We start from the raw sequence: 27897 nt of genomic DNA on the forward strand, positions 1-27897 counted from the left end.
CATTGTAGCCTACAACTTTAAATGTAAAAAAAAACAACATGTATTTTTACATTTTACAGTGTAATTTTATGTAAAATTAACACTTTTCTTCTTATTTTTTCTACAGAATACAAATTATGATTTTTAGGAGAATATTTCAACTCTGTAGGTCAGTACAATGCAAGTTAATGGGTGCCAAAAGTTTTATGCTCCAAAAAGCACATTGAGTCATCATAAAAGTAACCCACATGAAGTTAAATGATAGATGTGGGTGAGAAACATCAATATTTAAGTCCTTTTTTTGCTTGAAAGTCTTCTCTCTGCCCAATAAAAGGATTTATGTGATTTTTGGATCTTAAAAATGTTAACTTCTCTCATTTATTGCCAGCTTACATGAAAACTATGCTACCGGAAAACTGTGCTTACAGTGTGACTTCTCAAGTTCTAAATTTAATAGTTATTTTTAATGGTTCCATCCTTTTGCAGAGGAAAAAGTATCCAAGTGCCTGGTAGTCTATATAAAGCATATACAACTTATCATTTCAGTGACTTGAGTCTGGTGAGTCACTCTCCACTGCCTTTTTACATAACATTCAAGGAAGTAATATTTTATAAATGTATTCAGGTTCTCACAGCAGTTGCTCAACTTTTCTTCCCTTGGATAGGGTAGGACAGGGTGGAGGCACTATGTACTATAAAACGTCCAAATTAGTGGATCAGTGGGCAAGTTCTCTCTGCGAGCATCTGCCAGACTAATCTGCTCAGGATGCGAGTGCTCGGGGAGCTGCTAACTCTGCTGCTGCTGCTGCAATGTGGTTTGACCAGAGGAGAGACTGATCCGTAAGAACTCTTTTCATTATTCTTATCAAAAATAATGGATAACGGTAGAGAATTGACAAGAATGGTCAAGGATTAACTGAGTATCTGATTTCAACTTCTGCGTTGAAAAGTTTAGGATATTCACAATTTGAGGTCATCACTAACAACATGCTCCCACATGTACTTCAAATGGGGACACAGACGGCTTCTGCTTTTTTGATAAAAAGTGCATTATAATTAGACTAACTGTACACCTTTATAATAACATTTGGGGACAAATTTGTACTGACACTTACTGCTGAAATACTGAAATGTGAAATTATATTTAATAAAAAATAATATATTTAATAAGTAACTGAATAATATAATAAATATATAAAATGACTTGAATATACAGTATATTTATGCTTGTTTATTGTGCAAAGGACCAATGGATGAAATACTAAAAAAAAAAAAAAGTCTTATTTATTTGTTTATTTAGTTAATTAGTTAATTAGTTAGTTAGTTAGATAGTTAGTTAGTGCCTCGATTATATGTTGCCTTTAACGCATGAGTCATTCCCCCTTTCTCAGTAGAGCATAACGTTCAGGTCACTGTGCACCCAAAACAATCCTGGGATCAAACTGCATTGTACAGGAATGTATCCGGATGTTTACTTTGTGTTTTTGTATTTTTCAGAAAATACCTGGTGGCAGTCACTTCCCAGGCAGTGGGCGGCAGTACAGAGACTCTGTGTGCACAGATCCATGAGCCAAAAGTGCCACTTAATTTAGTGGTAACTTTGATTTCCGACAATGGGGAAGTGACCATTCTAAATCAGCAGTCCATAACAAGAGATTTCTACAAATGTGTCCCCTTCAAGGTCAGTATCCTAAATACAGGTATAGCTTAATAAATTGTAATTTAATTGTACTTGTACTTTAGTATATGCTTGGGTATCTGGCAATTCAATGTAATATAAGGAGCGTGGTCATTCTCTGCCCTATACACCATGTCAACTTATTATTTATAAGTAAATAAATAAATAGAATAGTTGAATAAATTGATAATAAATAAAATGATTCTTGATGTTGTATTGTAAATTTCCACATCTATAGTTCACTTATAAACTAATGGATAAGTGTGTGTTGACTTGCTTTTGATCTTCCAGGTTCCTTCTGTGACTACAGAGTCTGTGGCAAATGTCAAAGTTGTAATTCAAGGGAACACAACATCCATTCTTAAAACAACTAAGATCCTCATCAAACCTCCAACAAAGCTCATTTTCATCCAAACAGACAAGCCTATCTACAAGCCAGGACAAACAGGTAATACTTTGTCTTTTCAAGTTACTGTTTGAGAGCTTCAGTTGTCAATATGCATTTATATTTACCCATTATAAGAATGAGTTTGAGCATACATTAATATACCCACACTTACTCTAATTGATTTACTCCACCAACCATGTGCTAATATTCATTTTGTCTTCCACAGTTAAATTTCGAATTGTGTCTTTGGATTCCAGTTTCTTGCCTCACAAACAAGTGGTAAAATTATTTTAACTTTTTCTAGAAAAATAAACAGTATATTTTCAACATGTACATTTTTAGTAGGCAAATTAAGTTGTTTTGAGTGCAACATTTTTTAAGAAGACTTTTCTTTCTGGAAATCTGCAGTGATACAAGTGCCAGAAATGGAAGAAACAGCCATAGATACATTTATATAAAGTATATATTCATATGCATACATTTTATACAGTAAATATATACAGTATATACAGTATGTATATATATATATATATATGTATATGTATTATTTATTTTCCATTTGTCTACTTCCAACAGAGTTTGTACATGCATTACAGATTTAAATAATTTGATATTTACCTTGATTTATATTTCCTTTTTTTTTATTCGAACATTACTAATCTCATATTTCATCTCAAGCATTCTCTTCACTGACCCTTTTGTCAATGTTTAATATTGAAATGGCATATTTTACTCATGTTTAGACTGTCATAGTTTTAAACATGTAATAATGTTTATTTTTATAATGGATTTTCAGAGATTAATATTGAAGTACCTAAAATAAATGGTGAAGGCTTGGTTAAATGTTTCAAATTCAGTTTCAGTAAGACAATCATGTGACAAAAAGGAAAAAAGTTCAAATTTGTTCATTTGAATGAGAATCAAACGACAACAAACGAGGACATGAAAGTTCCCAAAGTTGATGAAACACCCATGTAAAAAACATACTGATAGGATGTATAGCTTGAAGGCACTTTTGTTAAAATGCAAGTAATGGCAAAGTGTGTTCAGAATTTGCTTCAGAATCATTAACCAGAGCATTCGAACAAAACAGGCTCTACAGCCTGTGCAGATGAAGATTCACAAGCATTAAGAAGTGTACTGTAATGAGAGTGCAAACAAAATACACCATTGTTCATTTGGCCTAACTGAAAGAAATGTCTTATCTCTTTGTCTTGCAGTTCCAAACAGTAGAGCTTCAGGTATGGTATAAAATCATTTAAACAGCCATGAGATCTGTTGGTTTAGTTTATAATACTTGTAGCGTTGTGATTGCAGTTTAATTCCACTGTGTCTTTATTTGCCACTGCTGTTTATAGGACCCTAACTTCAATCGCATTGGTCAGTGGTTGAACCGGTCAACAAACAGTGGCATTTTAGACCTCTCCCACCGCATGACCCCAGGAGCCACTCAGGGTTATTACACCATCACCATTTGGGATGAGAAGAACCAACAAACATCACAGTACTTTGAAATTAAAGAATACGGTCAGAATGTGTGAAAAACGTTCTGTTTTTCATCATTTATCCGTCAAATACATACATTTTTCCAGATTTAAAAACAATATTTTATTGTATGGATTTTATTTTTCATGTGTCTTTTAGTTCTGCCAAAATATGAAGTGAACATCCATCTTCCACCCATTATAACCATCTTGGACAAAGAGGTCACTCTGAAAGTTTGTGCAAAGTAAGCATTTTTACGATTAGTGTACAGGGCTTTGCAGAAAAATGAGGCATGAAACTCTGTCTCAGTGAGATTATCAACCTGATAAATTACCTCTTTTTCACTGTCTGTAGATACACTTATGGAAAACCAGTGTTGGGATCTGTGAACGCTGAAGTATGTGCACAGACATTTTACCGGTATTATTTTGAGGAACCTATGCCTGAAATGCTTGTTCGACCTAGGCGTGAAAATCTTGAGGAACCTATGCCTGAAATGCTTGTTCGACCTACGCCTGAAAATCTTGAGGAACCTATGCCTGAAATGCTTGTTCGACCTACGCCTGAAAATCTTGAGGAACCTATGCCTGAAATGCTTGTTCGACCTAGGCCTGAAAATCTTGAGGAACCTATGCCTGAAATGTTTGATCGACGTGTGCCTAAAATAACAAAAATATGCAAGAAATATTCTATGACGGTTTGTTACTTCCCACACCCACTACATATTATCATTTATTTTCATCTTTATCTGTAATATTTTTAGTACTGGAAAAGTGTACATGTTTGAGAGATCATTAAACTTACAGTAAGTGGCCCACTTCACCTGTCTCCATCCTGCATATTTATTCAGTGCGGTTCCATAGGAAACAACATTTCTGATACGTTGGCCAAACTTGTTAGTGTTTTAGTATGCTAGTGTGTTAAAATATATGTGTTCTCTTGTTTAGACTGACAACACTGGGTGTGGGTCTCAGGTGATCAATGTGACAGAATTTGGCTTGACTTTTAGCGGATATTTTGAAGTGAATGGCAAAGTGGAAGAGTATGGAACAGGTAAGAGTATGAAACAAAACAGTTGATGACCATGTCAATTGATTTCAAATGAATTACATACACTTTTGGTCCTTCAGGGGTAATTCTGGAGGATACTGCCAGTGCTACATTCACCAGTGAATTTGTCAGAATTTCCTTTGAGGACATGCCAATGACATACAGGCCTGGCATTGACATTGAGGGAAAGGTACAGTAACTGCTTCACGCAGACAATCTCTTTATTGAGTGCATTTACAACCACATTTACAAACAGATCAATATGTTACCATTAACATGGGGGGGTCATATTTTGTTTTACACCAATATTGATAAACAACAGTTTGATATTAAAACAGTTAGTTTTATTAATGACTTTGAAATTTTTATTAGCAGTTACGAAGCAGTTAATTTACAGTAGCATAGTAAGTAAATTAATAAAAAAAATATTTATATTGCACCTTTAAAAATAATGTTTACAAGGAGCTTAATAGAAAACATAGGTACATTCACATACATATACTGTAAATGGAAGAAAATGAAAAAAGGTTAAATTGAGAAAGTTCCCTCCAAATATAACTCTTTGGCTAAACTTGATTAACCATTGTGTTGTGTTCATTTTGTTTTCCCCAATCTCACTAAGATTGTTTATAAATCTCTCATATTGCATATATACAAAACATTGCATTAGATCTTTTTATCAATTTCTTTTTTAGTAATTATTTAATATTATGAAATATATATTTTTTGTACTTTTTGAACATTTTGTTTATATATATTTTATTGATAGATGGATTATTTTAACTGAGCTTATAACAGGCCAGTGAGGGGCACTCCCTGAAGATAAATAAATAAATAAAAATACTAATTACATAATAAATCAATAACCACTTGTTTGATCTGAACAAATAGGTGTTATTTTAAAGCTTAGAATCTGGACTTGAATACCAATTCTTAAATAATGCTGTTTAATTAGCTGACATAAAATTATTGTTTTGTTACCATTTGCAAATTTGTTTTCACAACAATTATAATCACAGTTGGTAAAACCATAAAAAAGATGAGATAGCCATGTGTTATATCCTTATAAATGTCTCAGTTAGTAGAATGCGATGAGCAAATTTGTTTCACTGAGAGGCTAAACTACAGTGAATATTAGTGTATTATATTTCCACTGACACACATAAATATGATAAACAGGAGTGGCTTTTTGTCACGTTTTTCATTATTACTTCCTGAAACATACATATAACATAGACAATGACATATTTTAACTTACAGTAGATTATTCCGATTCAAACAAGCCCAAACACAACATAATATGATAAGTAGATCTTGAAATAATCCTCATATGACTGTATATGGAAAGATGATGCACAAGAGGGTGCCCAACACACATTGTGAGTGTGTTTGTGTGTATGTGTGTGTGCACATATCCGAGGACTTTGTGTGTGCAAACACATATCAACATATGTGCACATCTAAAGGATTGGGATGCTCCTGAACACTTAATATTTATGTATTTTTTAGTCTAATCCATTCATTTCCAATGGCCGGTCATTTTTAAAGTCTTAGGGTCATCATTGTGCACTTTGATACATTTATAATTGTAAATTATATTAGAACAGATAGCCGAAGGCAACAGTGGCAAGGAATGAAAAACTCCTTAAGATGTTGGTTAATGGATAAAAATAACCTTGGGAGAAACCAGACTCACTGTGGGGGCCAGTTCCCCTCTAGCTAACCAGCATGAATATAATGCCAATTTTAGTTATTTGTGTGCAGTGCGAGTCATGGTTTTAAATTTGTAAACTAAGTAAGTGTTAAGGGCCAGTGTGTAAACTAGTCTCTTTGCAGTCCATCCTAGATTAACTTCAGAAGTTCACAGGTCATAAGTCCAAGGTTTATGCAGTGGCACATGAAGCATCCCATGTTTTACGGATGGAGTTGGAATCAGTTCATCCTCTGTGAAGTCCTTTGTAGTAGACTGAAGTGATACCTGGCTGGCACAGGCTGCAGTTAGTTGTCATCACTCAGAGACACGTAGCAAGTATGAAGACTTGCTATTGCTAGAAAATACACAGACATACTGAGTTAAGCATGTGGACATGCTGCTGCACAATTAGAAAAAACACAAGACATACTACATTGAGCATGTATGAACATGCTGCTACACAAATAGACATTACAAACACTCCCCATCAAAGCAGGGAAGCTGCACACAAGCCTAGCACAAACACAGCCCCCCAACCAAGCAGATCTATCGCCAAGACTTATTTAATACTGCTGCTAAGAAGAGTCCACTGAGTGTATACTAGCTAGGTGTGATTATGCCCACAGACCAAATGGTGTAACCCCAATGAACTACATTTATATGTGTGCCTTGTCCTGCTTGGCTGAATGACTTGAATGACTTTTGACCTAATTCGTAATGTGAACCTGAGCCAGGAAAGCCCAGAGATTATTCAACTAGTGACAGACTAGCTATGCTTGGATTTATTTAATCTAATGACCTAGATAGTGATTATATTGTTAAAAGATGCACTTCTATGTGTCATGACCAAAAGCAGATCTTACCATACTATTTGATTGAAGGAAATCCTCAGCAAACCACCTGAGCAAATATCATTTTCATAGAAACATCTCTTACTGCGTGCTGCAGTTAAACCGGCTTGCCTGCACAACTGAGCCATTTAAATCTTACACAAGAGATAGACACAAGATGACTAGCTCCCCTATTACATGTCAAAGGACCAATCAGCCTACACCATACGAGCCGATTGGCTTAAAATGTCACAGCGGGCTGATTGGCAAACAGATCCTCAAGCTTGCACCACATATAGTTTCATGGCTGAACTTTTTTAAATTATATGAACATGGGAGTAAAACTGACGATAGTGAAAGTTCATATTTTAGTTCAGAAATAATAAAAGAGAGTATGTAGATATAAAACAATAAGTAAATAAATTGAAATAAAAGGGAATATATAGAAATAAAATAGAATAAAATGCAAAACCAAGTAAAGAAATGATAGAAGATAATTACACTGCCTGAAGAAAAGGAAAAGAATAGGCATGTTCTGTACAGAAACTGTTTAATATGAGCTGATCCTTGTTGTCTTTCTCCAAATCTGCCTTTTCAAACAGGTTCTGGTCACTGGTCCACAGTTCAGCCCAATGAAAAACGAACAAGTTTATGTCTATGCAACTTATGGCGATAAACATGTGAATGTGACAGTGACCTCAGACAGCAATGGTATTGCCTACTTCTCCTTCAAAACAACAGATTGGTCCGAATTACCTGTCAGTTTAGAGGTTGGCAGTGTTTTTGTTTTATTCATCTTAAATGTTGTTTCTGTTGTATATACAGCTCTGAAAAAAGAGATCTCTACAAAATTAGCAGTTTCTCTGGATGAACTATTTATAGGTATGTGTTTGAATAAAATAAAAAATTTTTTTGTTTTGTTCTATAAAGTACTGACACCATTTCCCCCAAATTACAAATAAACATATTGTAATTTGGAGAATTTATTTTCAGAAAATGACAACTTGTCAAAATAACAAAAAAGATGCAGTTTTTTCAGACCTCGGATAATGCAAAGAAAACGTCTCGGGTTATGACTATAACCCTTGTTCCCTGAGAAGGGAACGAGACACTGCGTCGTTGAAAACGACTCTTTGGGGAACGAATGCCCACTAGGCCACGCACCGAAAAAAGGCCTGCCCTAGGGTGAAACTGAACTCAGGCACTCAGCTAGGACGAGAGCACACGTGCGCCAGGCGTACTAGGGAGGTGCAGACTGTAAAACCTGATGAAAGTGTGCGGGTAGCCCAACCGGCTGCCTCACAGATCTCCTGGAGGGGTACTCCCGATAAGAGAGCCCTAGAGGACGCCATGCCTCTAGTTGAATGAGCCCTCACGGCCAAAGGTGAAGGCAAATTACGCACCTTGTAGGCCGAGATAATAGCCTGAACAATCCAATTACTAATGGTTTGTTTCGAGGCAGGAGCCCCTTCTTAGGTGACCCAAAACACACTAACAGTTGGTCCGACCTCCTCCAAGAAGAGGACCTCTCGAGGTAAGCGCTCAAAGCTCTGACAGGGCAGAGCAAATGGAGCCTCTCTTCTTCTGCCGACACATGAGGTGGAGGATGAAAAGCCTGCAGGACCGTAGACCGTGCCGTGTTAGACGGCACCTTAGGCACATAGCCAGGTCTCGGGTGTAAAATGGCTTTAACTCCGCCAGGGGCAAACTCCAAGCAAGCTGGCGTCACTGCCAGGGCTTGAAGAGCTCCCACCTTCTTTAGAAAGGTAATAGCTAAGAGAAAAGCCATCTTGAACGTCAGGTCCTTGGGCGAGGCCGACTGAAGGGGTTCGAAGGGGGCCAGGGATAACCCTTCGAGAACCACCGCCAGGTCCCAGGCAGGAACCCTGGACCTGGTTGTCGGTCTCATCCTCCATGTACCATGGAGAAAACGAATGACCAGCTGGTGCCTCCCCAGAGGCCCAGCACTCAATGGTGCATGGAAAGCCGCAATGGCAGCCACGCACACCTTAAGTGTGGAAGGAGAGACCACGAGAGAAACGATCTTGAAGAAACTCCAGAACTGAAGCCACCGGGCAGTTAACTGGATCTACTTCATGCTCTCTACACCAAGTGGAGAACACATTCCACTTGAGGCCATATAATCTCCTAGTAGATGGAGCCCTAGAGTTAAGTATGGTTTCAACCACCCCCGCTGATAGACCAGCATTTAGGTACTGAACCCCTCAGGGGCCAGACCCACAGTTTCCACAGCTCTGGACCGAGGGTGGAAGACTGTGCCCCCGCCTGAGACAACAGATCCCTCCTCAGAGGAATCTGCCATGGCGGAGCTATCAGGAGTGAAATTATGTCTGAGAACCATACTGGCCGGCCACATGGGGGCAACCAGAAGTAGACTGATGCCCTCTTGGCGGACCCTTTCCAGGACTCCCGGAGCAGAGCGATCGGGGAAACGCCGTACAGGCTGAAGCCTCGCCAAGCCTGTACCATGGCGCCCAACCCCAGTGGGGCTGGATGTGAGAGGGAGAACCAAAGTGGACAGTGGGACGTCTCTCGAGACGCGAACAGATCCACTTCTGATGGTCCAAATTTGTCCCATATCAACTTCACCACCTCTGGATGAAGTCTCCATTCCCCGGCCTCAGCCCCTGCCTCAACAGGATGTCTGCTCCCTGATTCTGAACCCCGGAATATACATTGCTCTGATAGACAGTATTTTCCCTTAGGACCAAAGAATTATCTGATGCGCCAGTCTGCACAGAGGGCGCGATCTGAGTCCTCCTTGTCGGTTCAGATAAGCTACCACTGATGTATTGTCCGAACGCATCTAGGACATGGTAACCTTTGATATCTGGAAGGAAGCTCCTCAGAGCCCTGAACACAGCCAACATCTCTAGACAGTTTATGTGCCAAGAATGATGATGGTCCTGCCACAGACCCCTGGCAAAGCTGCCGCCCATGACCGCGCCCCAGCCAGTGAGGGAGGCGCCTGTCGAAACGGTTTTCCGCGACATGACGCTCCCAACACTGGCCCTTGGGACAGGAACCAAGGTTTCTTCCATATTAGCAGAGAACTAAGGCACCTGCGCGCTACTCTGATTATACTGAAATGGATTCCCGCTGGGGAAAACCCCTTGGCTTTCAGCCACCACTGGAGGGGCCTCATGTGTAGAAGGCCCAACGGTACAATGTTGGATGCCGCTGCCATGAGGCCCAGCAGTCTTTGAAATTGCTTTACAGTGATGGCCTGGCCTAGCTTTAACCCGACACCATCACCATAAGGGACTCGACACGTGCAGGAGACATGCGTGCCTGCATCGTAACAGAGTTCCACACAACGCCCAGAAACGTTGTGCACTGGGATGGTTGTAACACACTCTTTTTGTGTTGAGTCTCAACCCCAAACTTCGAATATGGCCAAGAATCTATATCTCGATGCCGAATCGCCATTTCTCGAGACTGGGCCAGAATGAGCCAGTCATCGATAAAATTCAGTATGCGGATGCCCTGAAGTCTCAGAGGAGCAGGAGCTGCATCCATACATTTGGTGAATGTGCGGGAGAGAGAGTGCTAGGCCGAACGGAAGAACCTGATATTGGTAAGCTTCACGCCCAAAGCTGAACCTCAGGAACCTCCTGTGACATGGAAGGATGGGTACATGAAAATAGGCGTCTTTTAGATCTATCGTGACAAACCAGTCCTCGGATCTGATCTGACTCACGATGACAGGAATGGTAAGCATTTTGAACCTGAACCTCCTCAAAGGCCGGTTCAAAACTCTGAGATCTAAAATCGGCCTCAAACCCCCATCCTTTTATGGAACTATAAAGTACCGGCTGTAAAGACCGGACTCCTTGTCTGAATGAGGAACACGCTCTATGGCCTCCTTGCAATGAGTGCCATGGCGTCAGAGACGGCGGAAACCAACACCGATTGTGTGCGGCCATGTAAGCCCTACTTATTAAAGCAGATGTATCTCTGCAGGGCTTACTAGGCAGCGCCGGGTTTTAGCCCATATACCGTGCTCCCAAAAACGTAATCAAACACTGGGGCTGGAGATACGGGATCTAATGCGGTTTACCCCACGATCTCGCTTTTAGATATCTTTGTGGAGATCGGGAAAAACGGCAAACCCCGGCGCTGAGTTTGTGATCTGTGCCGCAGGAAACGCACGTCTAATTTGCTTTCAACTTGCGTTCCCTGCTCATTTTGTGGCCAGCTGATATTCAGTCTGGCCACGGCACGCGTCACAACCTCAATCAGCTCCTCATAAGCTTGGCCAAAAACTGGCGTGCTTGGCTCACGGTCGTCCGCATCGATGCTGAGCATATCCACTTCCTCGGAAGCAGTGAGCTCAAGCAAGGGGACCTGATCATGGGCAGAAGAAGCCGCGACGCGGGCTTCTGCACCACTCACAGTAGGCTCGGGATCCTCAAACGAAGAATGAGAACGTGCCGCAGCAGTCTCATTCTCATCTGCAAAATCCGCTGCGAACCCCGCGATTTCAATCGCCGCGCTGCCTCAACAGACGCGGGACCAAAACCGTGGGGAACGCGAGCCTGACCGTGCTCATCGAAGCACGCCAACCGGGAGCGCAGCACTCTCATGGGTAGTGCTTCACAACTTTCACAGGCAGATCCCTCGAGAGCTGCCTGTGCGTGCTGTGCTCCCAAACAGTTCACACATAAAGCGTGCGTGTCCCTACCCGTAATGAAACGAGGGCAGGGGTGCACGCACTTCTTGAACTGTTCGGTGGCCATAATATTTTTAAATCAGACAAACAACACCAAATAAGACAAACAATTTCAACATAGAGCGCTTGCTGAAGAGCGAAAGCTAATGTGTATGTGTGCCGGCGTCACTTTTATGCATCCGGTTATGCCGTCACATGTTACGTCATGACGCAACACCAATCAAGATTGGAATAGTTTCATTCATACTTCAGAGGCGCACGCTAAGGAGCGTTCCCCGAAAGAGTCGTTTTCAACGACGCAGTGCGAGTTCCCTCGGAAGGGAACAATATCATATTCATTTCTAAACAACACAATACTAATGTTTTAACTTTCATAAAGTTCAGAAATCAATATTTGGTGGAATAACCCTGATTTTCAATCACAGCTTTCATGCACCTTGGCATGCTCTTTAACAGTTTTTCACATTGCTGTTGGGTGACTTTATGCCACTCCTGGCAAACAAATTCAAGCAGCTCGGCTTTGTTTGATGGCTAGTGGCCATCAATCTTCCTCTTGATCACATTCCAGAGCTTTTCAATGGGGTTCAGGTCTGGAGATTGGGCTAGCCATGACAGGGTCTTGAACATATGGTCCTCCATCCACACATTGATTGACATGGCTGCGTGGCATGGTCCTGCTTGAAAAATCCTCAAAGTTAGGGTACATTGTCAGAGAAGAAGGAAGCAAGTTTTCTTTCAGTATAACCTTGATTTGTGTGTCCTTCACAAAGATGAATCTGAATGATTCCAGCCTTGCTGAAGCACCCCCAGATCGTCACCAATCCTAAACCAAATTTCACAGTGGATGCGAGGCACTGTGGCTTTAAGGCCTCTCCAGGTCTCCGTCTAACCATTACACAACCAGTTGGAGGATTGGTGATTATCTGGGGGTGCTTCAGCAAGGCTGGAATCGGGCAGATTCGTCTTTGTGAAGGACTCATGAATCAAGCCACGTACAAGGTTATCCTGGAAGAAAACTTGTTTCTTTCTGCTCTGACAATGTTCCCCAAACACCGGATCAAGACCCTGTCATGGCCAGCCCAATCTCCAGACATGAACCTCATTGAAAACCTCTGGAATGTGATCAAGATGAAGTTGGATGGCCACAAGCCATCGAACAAAGCCAAGCTGCTTGAAATTTTGCACCAGGAGTGGCATAAAGTCACCCAATAGCAATGTGAACGACTGTTAAAGAGCATGTCAAGATGCATGAAAGCTGTGATTGAAAATCAGGGTTATTCCACCAAATATTGATTTCTGAACTCTTTCTAAGTTAAAACATTAGTATTGTGTTGTTTAAACATTAATATGAACTTGTTTTCTTTGCATTATTCAAGGTCTGAAAAAACTGCATCTTTTTTTGTTATTTTGACCAGTTGTCATTTTCTGCAAATAAATGCTCCAAATGACAATATTTTTAATTGGAATTTAGGAGAAATGTTGTCAGTACTTTATAGAATTAAACAAAAAAAAAAACAAACAAAAAAAACACACATACAAACACATACCTATTAACAGTAAATAAAGAGAAACTGATAATTTTGCAGTAGGCTCTTCATTTTTTTCAGAACTGTATATGCAATACAAATGCAATACAATGTATTGCAATACAATTTTAAAGAAAAGTGCTCAGTAATGTACACATAAATCAAAGGCATACATATATATATTCAGTAAAAGGATTTACATACTTTTTCTTTTAATTAGGCCCAGCTTAAAAAGGATACACGCCAGTCAGCCTATTTCTGGCTAAGGCCCTTTTACTCCAAAAGCAAAAGTTTCCTGATGTTGGTGAAGGCTCCAGGCAAGTTCAGCTGTAAGACTGATGCAGTTGTGCAGGCCAATTACACCATTCAAGGCAATGCACTGAAACCGGGTCAGAAAACCTTGGCTTTCTTCTACATGGTACAGCATGTTTAATATTCATATATTTTTATTTGTCCATCATGTGTCTCATTTCATCAGTCGTACTCTAGTGCAGTGGTTCTCATCTAGTTTTGCTTCGGAATCCAGATTTTACATTGAAAATAAAGTGCCGACCCAACACAGTACTAAAATTGTTTTTCGTACTGAAATAAACAAAAATATTTTTTTTAAAAATCAAACATTGAAATTCACTAATATTACCACGAACTGCATAGACTCAACAATATGCAAAATAATGAACACGACATAGACTGAGTTGGGAAATTTTACATTTTGTAAATGCATAAACAGTGTGATTTACCAGTCAAATGCATGGAATAAACACTGGGCCAAGCCATATTACTTAGTGACAGATGAATTTGCCCCAATATACTGTAGAGTAGAGAAATGAAAAGCATTTTATCCCCCCTTTAAAATGCTAACAAGTCTATTGGGGTTACACTGCACAGTAATGTTCCCTTTGTTGAGGATTTATAAAGGGGTTCATTAATAACTAATAAGCCATTTACAAAATAATTATAAATCATTGATATGCGGTTATAAAAAAATGCATAAAAATTGAGACTTTAATGCAATACTTGTGAAATAGCAACCCAATGTATAAATGCTCAATAACATTAATTCAACATTAGTAACCTATGAAAATGTACCATAATGTAAAGTGGACACGCATGACAAATGTATTGTGAGAGTCGCCAATGTTAGAAACCTATCTACATAAAGTTCAGTATGGTACCTAAAAAGTGTTTTTGTAAAGGACTTTATAGGCAACCAGGACAAGGTTAGTTGGGACACCATTCTTTTGACATCAACAGGATGTCAATTAGTTAGTCAAGACATACAGTAATGAATATAAACACAAAGCTCTGTAGTGTTTTATAAATTGGTGTACAGTTATTTTCCACCTTGTGTGGTTCCAGGTCTTGTCCAAAGGCAGTTTGGCTCAACACGGTCGTCTCTCTGTGAATTTGATGAGAGGAACAGGTACAAAACGAATTTAAATCACAGCAATCACAACTTGTTCTCTTCCGTTTTATGTTGTAAAAGTTTATTTTTGTGGTTCTCACCCCCCACCCCTCTCTCAGAAAAAAGAGGGAATCTGAGAATCCCATTAAAACAGATGGCAACCCTGTCTCCAATCGCCCAGGTGGTGGTGTACACGATTCTTCCCAGTGGAGAAGCCGTAGCAGACAGTATGGACTTCCCCACTGAACTATGCCTGCCAAACAAGGTCAGAAAATCCCACAAGAAATCCAATTTTTCAAAATTCAATATGCTCTTCTTCAATGAAAGGTGAAGCTTATGCAATTGCTTTTCATCATTAATGTGTGTTTGTTCTTTCACAGGTGTCTTTAAATTTCTCATCTCCCACTGCACTACCTGGAGAGAGGACATCTCTTAAACTGAAAGCCCAGCCTGGTTCCCTGTGCTCTGTGCGGGCTATTGATCAGAGCGTGCTGCTGTTGAAACCAGAGGCTGAACTTAACGCAGAATTTGTAGGTTACAGTAAAGTGAATGACATAAACAAACAGATTATCTAAATGAAAATTGTTAAAAATTTTAAAACCATTTATTTTGGATCGGGAGGATATGTGTAAAAACTGTTCTGATTGAATATTGGATGCAGCTTAAAGGAAGAAGTAACCCATAAATGTAAGTTCTGTCAACATTTAATCATCCACATATTTTTCAAAACCAGTAAGACTTTCTATGACATTAAAGAATGTACAGAACGCTCTTTTCCATACTATTAAAGTGGATGGGGACAAAGGGCTGTCAAGATCCAAAAAGAACAAAAACTACATGAAAGCACCATAAAAGTAGTCTGTATGACTGCACTATAGATTGAAATGTACATTTGTATTCACTGAAAGTCTAGCTTGACAGTCCTGGTCATCATTCACTTTAATTGCTTTCAATTGAAGAGAAAAAAGCAGTTTGGACATTCTGCAATTAATGAGTTCCACGGGAAGTCATACAGGTTTTAAAAGACATGAGGGTGAGTCAATTAATTTAACTTTAAAATAAATGTTTTTATTTTATTTTATTTTTTGTGAACTATTCTTTTTATAATGTTTGGAGTGATCATTAGTATACTGCATTGTTAATCCTGGGTATAAATATATTCACATATATGTGTCATTAATCTCCAGGTCTTCAACATGTTACCAGTCCAAACGTTGGCAGGTTACCCATACAATGTTGAAGAGTGGGAGCCCTACATCTGCAAAGAAGACATGTTTCGCGGAAGACGCAAACGCTCCCGTTTCTATTACCCTTACTACGGCAGCAGAGATGATGTTTACAACATCTTTAAAGTAAGTTATTCTATATCCTCCCCACACAATACTACCCATTTCTTACTGCAGTAGTTTTTCATTGCAGGTTCATGTGAGCCGCATTATAGACTATCCATCTAAGACTCATTAATGGAATGGTTCACCCAAAAATGAAACTTCTGTCATCATTTACTCGCCCCCTTGTTGTATGATTAATTGAACCTGTATGAGTTTCTCTCTTCTGTGGAACACAAAGGAAGATCTTAGGCAGAGTGTTAGCCTCTGTGACCATTCACTTTCATAGTAGAATGTAAACCTTAGTCAAACATTCCCTATAATATGATATTTGCTTTTTCCTAGGGTGTTGGAATCAAAATCGCTACCAACTCTGATGTGAAGCAACCTATTAATTGTAACTGGATGATGACAATGAATAAAGGTAAGTACTTCAATATTTTTTTTCATGATTTGGACGTTTCTTGTTTATCTTTATTGTATTTACAAGCTTTCAACTCAATCATTTCAAGTGGAGGGAGGTGCACCTATGGCAGTTGCTAAATCAGAAGCAAACATGTTTGATGGTGGACGTGTGAGAAATCCTATTGAGACCATTCGCACATACTTTCCAGAAACTTGGATATGGGATCTTGTCCCTGTGGGGTGTGTATTAACTAAGCCATGGCATTTGTGTGTGTATATATATATATATATATATATATATATATATATATATATATATATATGTAGTCGTTTGTTATTATACAGAATTGCAATATACTTTTTTCTCATTCACCAGGAGATCAGGATCTGTGGATGTTGCAAAAACTGTTCCAGACACCATCACTAAATGGGCAGCAGGGGCTTTCTGTACATCTCCTATTGGTTTCGGTGTGGCCCCAAGCATTAATCTCACTGCCTTCCAGCCCTTCTTTGTGAGCCTGACCCTTCCTTATTCTGTTATTCGTGGGGAAGTGTTCACTCTCAAAGCCTCTGTATTCAACTACCTCTCCAAATGTATCATGGTAAGCACCCTTAACTTTCTGTATGCCCATAACATGTGCGTTGTCCCCAGCAATTGTTTACTTGTCCTGTCATGGTTTTACAAACATTTGTTGTGAAATTCTACTGTAGTTGATGTTTCCTTTAGGCTGCCACTGTAAACTTCCCTGTATCTTTTCATAAAGGTGAAGGTAACACTAGCAAACTCAAATAAGTTCTCTGCCAAACCATGTGAAGGTTGCAAGTACACTCAGTGTGTCTGCGCTGGGGAGAGCAAAACATTTCAATGGATTATTACACCTTCTGCCCTGGGTAAGCCAAATGCTTTGAATACATTGACTTCTATACAAGCAAAACAAATGGAAATTGCATTTAAACTCTCAATAGCAGTTTGGTTCTGCTAAAAAGTTAAAGTTAAAACTTAACATTTGATCATGTATTATAGACAGGAATAATGTTTGAACTAGGAATAGTTCACCCCAAAATACAAATGTTGTCATAATTTATTCATCCTCATTTCATTCCAAACCTGTATGATTTGCTGTCCTCTTTGGAGCACAAAAGGAGAAATTATGAAAAATGCTCTTTTCCATATAATCAGTTGTTTTGGATTGGGGTTCTCGAATGCTGAAATAATGAAAAAGCACAATTAAAGTAGTCCAAATGACTTGTTTGCTATATTCCAAGTGTTACAATAGCTTTGTGTGAGGAACAGAACAAAATGTAAGCAATCTTCAACTATTCGATTGACGATTGCAACCTGCCAATTTTAAATATGCAGAAATGTGTATTCAATATAAAAACAACAGTGGAGGAAAATCATAAGTGAATATTAATTCATTTTGAAGAATTTCCTTTAATACAAGATTTTTTTAAGCAAGTCTTGACATGTCCAGCATTGACTTTCACAGATTTGGTGATTATCGCAGGTCCCATGGGTGCTTTGTAGCTTCTGTAAATTACATTCACCCAGGGGTATGGGATTGTGTACTTGCTTGTGAGTGAACGTTGTGTATATGTGTTACAGGAGAAGTGAAATTCACAGTTAGTGCTGAGACCGTGAAGACCAAGGAACTGTGTGGCAAGGAGGTAGTGACGATGCCCGAAAGAGGACGTATTGACACTGTCGTGCAGAAACTTCTGGTGGAGGTGAGCTCTCTTAAAGCGATAGTTCACCCAAAAATTATTTTCTCACCTGTCGTTCCAAACCAACAAGACTTTCTTTATCCCATGAAACACAAGACGAGATGTCAGGCAGTATGTTTATCTCAAACATTATTCACTTTCATTACATCTGTTTTCCATACAATGGAAGTGAATGGTGACTGAGGTTCATTCTGCCAAACATCTCCTTTCTCTGCAATACTTCAGCTGTGACATACCAGTACCACCAAATCAGCTAAATTAATTTTCTGTTCTTCTTTCAGAAAAAAATTAAATGTGTGTTTGTTGCCTTAATAATCCAATTCACAATTTTGAATTTAATCGACACAAACATTGATTGACCTTTTTATTCTTTTGCAGGCAGAGGGAACTAAACAGTCAGTCACTCACAATGAACTCATCTGCCTAACAGGTTAGTACCATAATGTTTTATCATTTTTCATCAATGGTTAAATGAATTTTATTGGTTCAAAACAAGCAAAGCTGTATTAACAGCATCTGTGGTTACCACTCAAAACAATTTCAACTTGTCCATCAATTTGTAAAGTCAAGCAAAAATCATGTTTACGTTGGTCCAGAGTCAATGTTAAATAGATTAATAAACATACAGTACTAGATAGAATCACTCATGTTATAACCATGTAAAGGCTGTAACTTTAGCATAAGATGCAACGGGATACAATAAACCCACCCAAAGGAATTATGTCAGTAATGCATAACCATCTATCTAGAACAGCAGTTTCATGGTTAAAAGGTCGATTTAACCGATGCAACCAGTGAAATGTACGTGTTGAACTCTGTTTTAAAGTGGATCGGTTAGGATTAAATTTTATGCAAATAAATCAAACAGTATATTGACTTCTAAGCCACTGTATGTATTCTCTAATCAATCCTTTAGTTGTCTGCCACAATAATGTAATGTCTTTAAATGATATTAATTATTGTATTTATGATACATGTTTAATTATATTATATTTACAAATGTTCTGATTACTGTATATTGAATTATCTATATTTGGGTGCACTTCTCTGCAGATATTGATATAACTGAAGAATATATATAATAACAAATATTCAATTAATCAATCAGAATCTCATGTACTTCATTAGATTAGATTTGAATCTATTGACAGCCCTAATATAACATTATTACAAATTTGTCCAAATTATTGTCTGTGGTAATCAACAGTATAAAACAGTTGCTGTCGATAGAGCTTGAATAGTTTTGCACCCAGAACATTCCTTAAAGCTGAGTTTGGAAGTCATCAGACCTTCATGTGCAGTAGATCAACACAGGTGTTACTTTAGCCTTTTATTACTTTTCCATTAGACCGTCCAGTGGAGACAACGGTCTCGCTCAATCTACCAAACGTTTTTGTGAAGGATTCTGAAGAAAGCTTTGTCACTGTACTGGGTGAGTTAAATGCATTGTATGTACACTTAAAAATAAATAAATTATATATTATCCATGTATCAGTAAATATACACCATCTCAGCTTGGTCACCTGTGTTTGGTCCATACTGTAGGTGATCTGATGGGTCGTGCTTTGAAGAACATTGCTAATCTGCTGGCTATGCCTTACGGCTGCGGAGAGCAGAACATGCTGCTTTTTGCCCCTAATATCTACATCCTTCAGTACCTGGAGAGCAGTGGGCAGCTCACTCCTGAGATTAAGGGCAAAGCCATAACCTTCCTGGAGAATGGTGAGGACAGCTATACTGAGATATTATGAGAATGTTGTCATGAAACAGAAGATTTTTGTCCAATGCTTAGAGTATATTAGTGCATCTAACAGTTACAGCTACATTGTGGCAGGCAGAAATGGGGTCGAAACCATTTCAGTGGCCTTTAGATTATATTTATATTTTCAGCCATACTGTGCTAGGAATGCTTTTAAACAAATGACCTTTCCTAATAAACTGAACATCTAAATGAGCAAAACTGCACTTCTTAGAGGACTACAGTTATCCATTTTTATTATTATTTTATTTGAAATGTTCATTTTATGCACAGGGAAATATCACTCACATTTGTAAAATGTAAATATAAAAATATAATTCACACCTATTGAATTAGATACAAGTATAATGTACAAATGTATGTAAGTAGAATAAGAATAAGACACAATAGGACAATTAAATGTCATGCTTACAAAATTATAGCAATTTCATCTGTTGTGTTTTATAACTGAGCTGCTTTGAGACACTACACAAAAATGTACATATAATCAAACATATCCATTTCTATTACCTTGTTCATTTGCAGGATACCAGAGAGAGCTGGAATACAAACATGTGGATGGATCTTACAGCGCTTTTGGGAATAGGGATGCTTCTGGAAACACATGGTGAGCCTGAAATAGTCATAACAAAAGCATTCAGTTGTATACCTGGACTTAATGCACTTCTGGTCAGAAGGGGTTTTCAGAATTGCTGTTAGAGAAAACCTAATCCACGTGGAATTTAGAAAAGGAAACATCCTCAAGAGGATTCAAAACTATCCACAAATAGGGTACGATTTGGTGTCCCATTACCTTTTTGAAAGCATTAGAGTTACATATTTTATGTTTTTTTGTTTTAAGAACTATTCTATATTTTATATAAACTATTTTGTAACAAAAATTAACCTAGCATGAAAAGTAGCTAGTTTTAAACACATTGAATGTCTGTATCCCATCCCTTAAAATGGGGACATCATGAAACAATAGCATCATTTTGAGATAATCTGTTGAATTGATGTCCAATTTATTGCTGTGAAATATAAAATCTTTTAATTGCTATCTCACAGTTTGCATGCAGCTCTGTTACCACATGACCCCTGTTGCCACATGACCCCTGTTGCCACATAATAAATTGCATTTAGATTTACATCCACAGCAATGCAGATACACAAGTAATTTGTATAAAGTCAAGATAGCTGAAAAATCTCTTTTTTATATATGGTAAATATAAGTCTTTCAATAACTACAAACCAACATTTGGTCTCAAACTATAGCTGGTGCTTAATGAGTGATAGCTTGATTTGCAACACTGTTACCCATTTAATTTGTTTTGTTCTATTATATTTTGTTTTGTTTTAATGATTATTGCTAGACATTAGCAAAATCACACAGATTATTGTTCTATACTGTATTTAGACATTATAAAATTACAGCTAAACAGCTCATATAATATTTAGTATGACCTCCTGAGATTGACGATCAACATTTTCTGAAGGTTAAACATCTCGTTTACTAAAGTTACTAAAATGAGTGTTTGACTGTATAGATTAAAGATTCTGACACAAATATCCATTGCTTCTGTCCTCAGGTTAACTGCATTCGTGATGAAGTCCTTCGGGGGGGCCAAGAAATACATATTTGTAGATGAGAAGTACATCAGCCAGGCAAAGGAATGGCTCGGTCAGCAGCAGCAGAAGAACGGCTGCTTCACCTCAGTGGGGAAACTCTTTCACAATGATATGAAGGTGAGAAAAGGGAAGAGAGGAGGACAGCGGGGCTTAAAGCTCCCGTCCTCACCAAGAGGAGAATATTGCATATTCTGGCCATCCAATAAAACACACACCCTCAGCTCAGATTAACTGAACATTTGTGTCTGCGGGGCTTTTCTTTTGTGTTATGCGGATCAGGGGGATCATGCACACTTTTTTAGGAGAGGGCACCAATTGCAGTCCTGACTCATTTTCTTTCCCTTGACAAGATAAGATGTGACCGAAGCAAAAATAATCAAACAAATAAATAAAAAAACACTTAACAACTTAGTAGCATGCAGGTGGGTAAATTTATAGCAAATGATCTGCGGAAGATGCGTCTCGATTGGACTGACCAAGTTAATGGGTGATTTCTGCCACAGGACAAACACTTTTTTAGCTACAAATAAATGATCAAAGATACAATTTTTTAGAAGGCTGCATTTAAAATTCACTTGGCTCAAAAATCTGGGGGGCACGTGCTTGTGTGTGGGATAATCATGTATTATATACATCAGGAATGTGTGTGTTCATGTGATGCAACTAACGCGTGAGCATTGATCACACTGGCACAAGTCCTTCTCAATTTTTGAGGACTAGAGGTTGCTCATGTCCCAATGTACTTTAATATTGTATCTATCTCCCTCTTATACTCTCCTTTCTTTCTGTGTCCCTTGTCCCACTATCTTAATGTCTCTCTTCCCTGCTCTCTCTCTCTCTCTCTCTCTCTCTCTCTCTCTCTCTCTCTCTCTCACAGGGTGGTGTCAGTGATGATGTGACTCTCACTGCATACATCACTGCTGCACTGCTGGAATTAGGCATCAATAAATCTGTGAGTAAGACACTACATATGGGTCCTAATTAATGAACTCACAATATGAAAACGTAACTGACAAATCAAAGTCTATCTCAATACATACACTGCGGCATAATCCTTCAATACATAATGAAGGAAACCGACACATTTCATTCAATGTTCAATTATAAATCTTTTGTGTCCTCTGTAAGGATCCTATGGTGGAGAAGAGCCTTGTATGTCTGAAGGAGGCTTCCGGTAATCTGAACAACACATACTTCACCGCCCTGCTCTCCTACACATTCACTCTTGCTGGGGATGCACAGATGAGGCAGAGACTCCTCACTAACTTGGACCAGCGAGCCAAGAAAGAAGGTTCCGTTCAGCTCTCAATTAGATAAGACACAGATTCTGAATTCTAAAATACAACTGCACTCTTGCTTGTGAGAAAAATAGCTTTTATCCAGCTTTTTCCTAAATGCGGAGGTGTTCCACACAGTGGCATGGCCAAGGGTGAGCCCAGAATATTAGACATTACTCTTTGACTACAAAATTATATTTATAAAATAGTATAAAATGCATAAATTCTGGTTTCAAATGCTGCACCCTTGGTTCCACGATTAATAAAATAATAGTTTTGAAGACCGCTCCAGTATTTTCACTTGCATTGGCGTATGTTTTATATCAATGTTTTGCATATTAAATTTGAAAAAACTGCCAAATAAATAAATATGTGGCTCAATAGTGCCGTTACTTAAAAGAGTCAAGATTAACGTCTTTTGACACTGCCTCACTTGAGTGGTAAAGTGTTGACAGCCAACAACTGCACAAGCTGAGCATGAACTCATTTTTACTCCAACAAACATTTAAAATGGTTGTTCTCCATATGGATCACTCCTTTCGGTAGTTTTTATATTGCTTTTTATGAAGAGCAGAACCAGAATACAGTCACGTGACAATCAGAATCATCATGGCCCAAAATCAAAATCAAAATGAATGATAAATCAGAATCCCAACCTCTATTTGGAAAGCCAGGAATACGGAGAAGCAGAGTGATGCAAACAGTAAAGCATCTTAGTGCTGTTGGACTAACTGTTGTATTACAATAATTAAAACTACCGTAACTCATTATTGTTAACATGTTTTCTTAAAAAAGCAAGAAAGAAATTCACTAGTTGATCTGTTGTTGAACAACTAGCTAACCTTACTAGTTATCTCTATTATCTAGATAGGGATATCTATTTTCTTCCTGCTTCTAATAAGCACAATCACCGTTCCTCAGTCTAATGGCTACTTGCCATGGTTATTTTCAGGGATTTTGCAGTACTGGACCAATGCAAACAGTGCACAACAGCCAGGCTCTTTGGAGGTAGAGATGAGTGCCTATGTGTTGTTAGCGCTGCTCTCTGGACCTACGCTGCCTAGATTTGGGCTCGGCTACTCTGCTAGTATTGTGGGCTGGCTGGTCAAGCAGCAAAACGCCTATGGAGGTTTTTCCTCTACACAGGTACGGTTATGTTATTTATATTATGTTTCTTTCTCTCTTGTTCCTCAATTTGTTTCATTTAGTGGTTTGCGATGTGCCTATTTCCTATTGACACACTAAAGCTGAAGATATAAATAACCCTCTTAAGACAAAAGCTTTTGTGAAACAGCTGATGTGCCTTAGACTTTTAAACAGTACTGTATTTTTATTACATTTAATTTGGCTTTGACATTTCACATTTATCACAATCTAACAAAACCCTTGCAGTTCTATCACAAACAAATATAGACCTTATTCACGCTAGCGCCATCTTTGATTTTTGACGGGAATGACGAGAATCCCTCAATGGGCTGTGCTGCAGTTTAAAGTGTTTTGGATCATTCCACAGACAAAACGTTGATAAAATATCTGTCCAAGAACATTCAGTATACAAAGAACTCTAGACAACGTTAGCTGTGGAAAATCAGATGTGATCTAGTAGCTTTATATAGATGTATACTGTTCTTGCCATTGAGAGACTGTAAAAATCAAAAATGGCGCTAACGTGTATAAGGTCCATGGAACCCCTGCACAATGCTATGTGATGTTATAAGACGTGTAAATCCATGTATATAATGATTGTTATTGACTGTTATTGGTGTTGCTTCCTCTTTCGCTCTTAATAGGATACAGTGGTGGCCCTCCAGGCCCTTGCTATGTATAGTGCTGCCACCTACAGTTCAGAAGGAGACATCACTGTCACTGTGACCTCCCCCACAAATGAAAACTACCAGTTCACCGTGAACCAGCAAAACAGACTTCTTTACCAAGAGAAAGAGCTGCAGCCACCAACAGGCAAATTCAAGCTGAAGGCTAAAGGCAAGGGCTGTGTGTTTGTGCAGGTTAGTGTGTCCTCTCTCTCTCTCTCTCTCTCTTATGAACAGCCTCTGAAGTGGATAAAAGTGGTAAAATTCCATTAATTCTTGATATCATTCTGTGTTTTGTGTCTCAGTTTGCCTTGCATTACAATATCCCACCGCCTCCTGATACTTCGGCCTTCGGCATCAAAACAAATGTGTTTGGGGTTTGCAACAATACAAAGAATACAGCTCTCACTTTAAATATCACTGTCAGGTGAGACTCTCTGTTGTTAGCAAAAAAATAAAAAAAATTCCTTAATGGAAAAAGTCCCAGTGAGCATAATGATTCTAGCATTTTATATATATATATACATATATACATATTTAAAATGTATTAAAATAATTGTCGACAAATGCCATTCCTTTATTATAGTTTAAATACTGGATTTGGAATAAAGTATGGAGCACTCTATTAAGTATATTTATGTAAAAATATTTTTGCAATGTAACTGGTGACATAACGGTTCCATATACATACTTACTGTAAAGTGTTACATACAAACAAAATAAAATAAGCATTTTATGACAAAATAGACAATTTGCTTTTTGACAGATACACACTAAACTGTGTGGTTGTGAACTTTATGTGTGATTGTGATGCTGTTGTGTGACAGGTATAACGGCAAACGAGATGAGACCAACATGGTGATCGTTAACGTCAAGCTGCTGTCTGGATTTAAGCTGGATGAGACATCTCTGCAGACTGTGAGTGACACTTAAAGGGCTTCTGGTCTTTCTTTTGATCTCAAGCTGTTCACACAGTGTTTGATTGGTTCACATTCATTCCTCTCTCTCCACAGCTGAAGCAAGACCCCACCATCAAACGTGTGGACCTGGACATGGGACACGTCTTCATCTATTTGGAAAGGGTAAGCATGAATGTTTTATTTAAATACCTTGAGGTTTTTTTTTTTTTTTTTTAATAGATGACTAAAGTAGGATCCAAAGACAAACTAAGGAAACCATTTGTGAAAAGTATTTCTTTATAAATTATTAGCATTACAATTTTCAGAACTTCCATAGTTTAGTATGTCCCCCTTTTTGCTTTAATGGCAGCGAGCACCTGAACCGGCGTGCACTCCACAAAATTGTACAAAACCTTATGATTCATGTTATTCCAGCACGATTTGAGAATCCACATCTTATATGCTTCAATGGAAGCTATGACATTTTACCATTTATACAAAGAAGTTAACAAGATCAATGTCAACATTTGCTTATTTGATCTGTGATTTTAACAAAGCATAATGTTTCAGTTTTAAAATCAATTTTTCAACTCTCAATTTTCAATTGGGGATCCGACTGTTGAACCTGCTGTATTTTGACTTGACAGTAAAAGAGATTAGTATGTTTTGGTGTCTAGATAGAATTACTGTGAATGGGATCTGGTTTAATGATTTATCATAAATTTTTCTTTAAGATGAAAAACACGGAGACAAAGTTTTTCACCCTGAAACTCCTGCAAGACGTACCAGTGAAGCAACTGAAACCAGCTGTGGTGAAAGTCTATGACTACTACAAGACCAGTACGTGTTTATACAGTATATTATACTAATGTACTAATAGTTCCGGCTGTAAATTCTGATTGGATGAGCCATGTACAAAGCCAATGTAAAAAGACTTTAAACAAACACATGAGACTAAACATTTTATGATAAATAGCACCAACTTGCCATGTTGCATGACAACTCAGATAGTTAGGATACTGAGTTATTAAGAATGTCCCATTACCTGCGGTAAAATCACTGTAATGCACAACCTCTCATAGCTTATTGCTTTATTCTATTCATTTAACTTGTATCACAGTGTGCTTTTTTCAGATAAAGATATTCACTTTTTGTAAAATCATGTGACAACGTTATATAAATGTATTAATCTTACCATAATGCATTTTTACTTTCAACAATGTAGTGCACAAGAAACTATTGTGCTTCTCTTCCTCTTAGGTGAAAAGTCTGTGAGTGAATACTCCTCCCCATGTGCATAGATTGTAAGTACAGTGATTGTTGACTGTTGAATTATATTTGTATATTTGTAATTTGAATGCCTTAAAAACATTATATAATTTTATGGATGCATAATTTGATGTTATATGGATTCATATTGAACCTCTTAAAAGCTTTTTGAATCACTTGTCATTATGTTTTAGGTGATGACCTGAAAATGCCATTGATGATAGCCAAGGAAACTTACATCAGAACATGTATAGTGTGGTGATATTTTGAAAAGAACTGAAAGCTCATTAAAGCATACATGCACACATTTAACAATGCAGTTAATGCTGATTGTGAATATAGGCATTTAACTTGAACCTTCTATCACTTTTTCAATCTTAAATCAGAAGTAATGCATTACTGTATTGATGGACGCCAGTTGCTGTTCAGATGACATATGAATGTTTGTATGTTTTATGATTGTGAATTAATTCCAGATTTGTTAATTGACTTGGGATGAGCTTTTTGTAAGGATAAATGTACTTTTGCATATTAAAGAATTTGAAAACTACTGCATCTGAAATAATTGTGTCCTGTAGTTTTTATTTTCTCAACTATATCTCTTTATATTGTTTAATTAAATTATTATATCCTATATATATATATATATATATATATATATATATATATATATATATATATATATATATATATATATATATTACTATATATAATTATGCTTTAAAATGGCTTGAACTTAAAATAATGTGCTGTACCTCACTGGGGTGTACAGAACACAGTTTTTTTTTTTCACTCCATATAGTATTACATTTCAAAACACAAAGTGAAACTGATAAGTTTGTTAAGATCTATTCTACTTTTCTAGTTGGTTGAGTAATTGAAGCTTTAAACAAGATTTTATCACCAACACATTAAAGTTATTTTCATACTTTGCTTGCTGTTGTAACATTCCATATCTGTATACAATTTCCCCCCTTGAGTTTTTAAATCAAAATCTCACAAAACCAAACTCTTTCAAACTGGTTAGACGTTTGATTCTTCCTTATTAGCAGCACGAATTGGCTGTTGACTTCAGGGATATAATGCTAG

At 37.9% G+C, this 27897-nt stretch overlaps 1 protein-coding gene across 1 annotated transcript; it reads left to right on the forward strand.

Annotated features, from left to right (window-relative positions):
* Nucleotides 1-657: 657 nt before the first annotated feature.
* LOC127631652 (alpha-2-macroglobulin-like protein 1) lies at nt 658-27365 on the forward strand. Its single transcript, XM_052109932.1, has 36 exons — nt 658-819; nt 1477-1660; nt 1949-2105; nt 2272-2324; nt 3266-3286; nt 3404-3572; nt 3690-3774; nt 3885-4227; nt 4478-4583; nt 4661-4770; nt 7706-7873; nt 13543-13740; nt 14682-14745; nt 14847-14992; nt 15108-15257; nt 15915-16079; nt 16401-16479; nt 16568-16700; nt 16837-17062; nt 17225-17351; nt 18067-18188; nt 18564-18615; nt 19534-19617; nt 19731-19907; nt 20470-20551; nt 21513-21669; nt 22430-22504; nt 22681-22843; nt 23782-23975; nt 24620-24835; nt 24946-25067; nt 25468-25558; nt 25654-25722; nt 26274-26379; nt 26800-26843; nt 27003-27365. The coding sequence occupies exons 1-35, from the start codon at nt 746-748 to the stop codon at nt 26838-26840; spliced, it is 4509 nt and encodes a 1502-aa protein (XP_051965892.1). The 5' UTR covers nt 658-745; the 3' UTR covers nt 26841-26843; nt 27003-27365.
* The last annotated feature ends 532 nt before the right edge of the window (nt 27366-27897 follow it).

This window comes from Xyrauchen texanus, chromosome 38 (assembly GCF_025860055.1).
Source record: "Xyrauchen texanus isolate HMW12.3.18 chromosome 38, RBS_HiC_50CHRs, whole genome shotgun sequence".
Classification (NCBI taxonomy): domain Eukaryota; kingdom Metazoa; phylum Chordata; class Actinopteri; order Cypriniformes; family Catostomidae; genus Xyrauchen; species Xyrauchen texanus.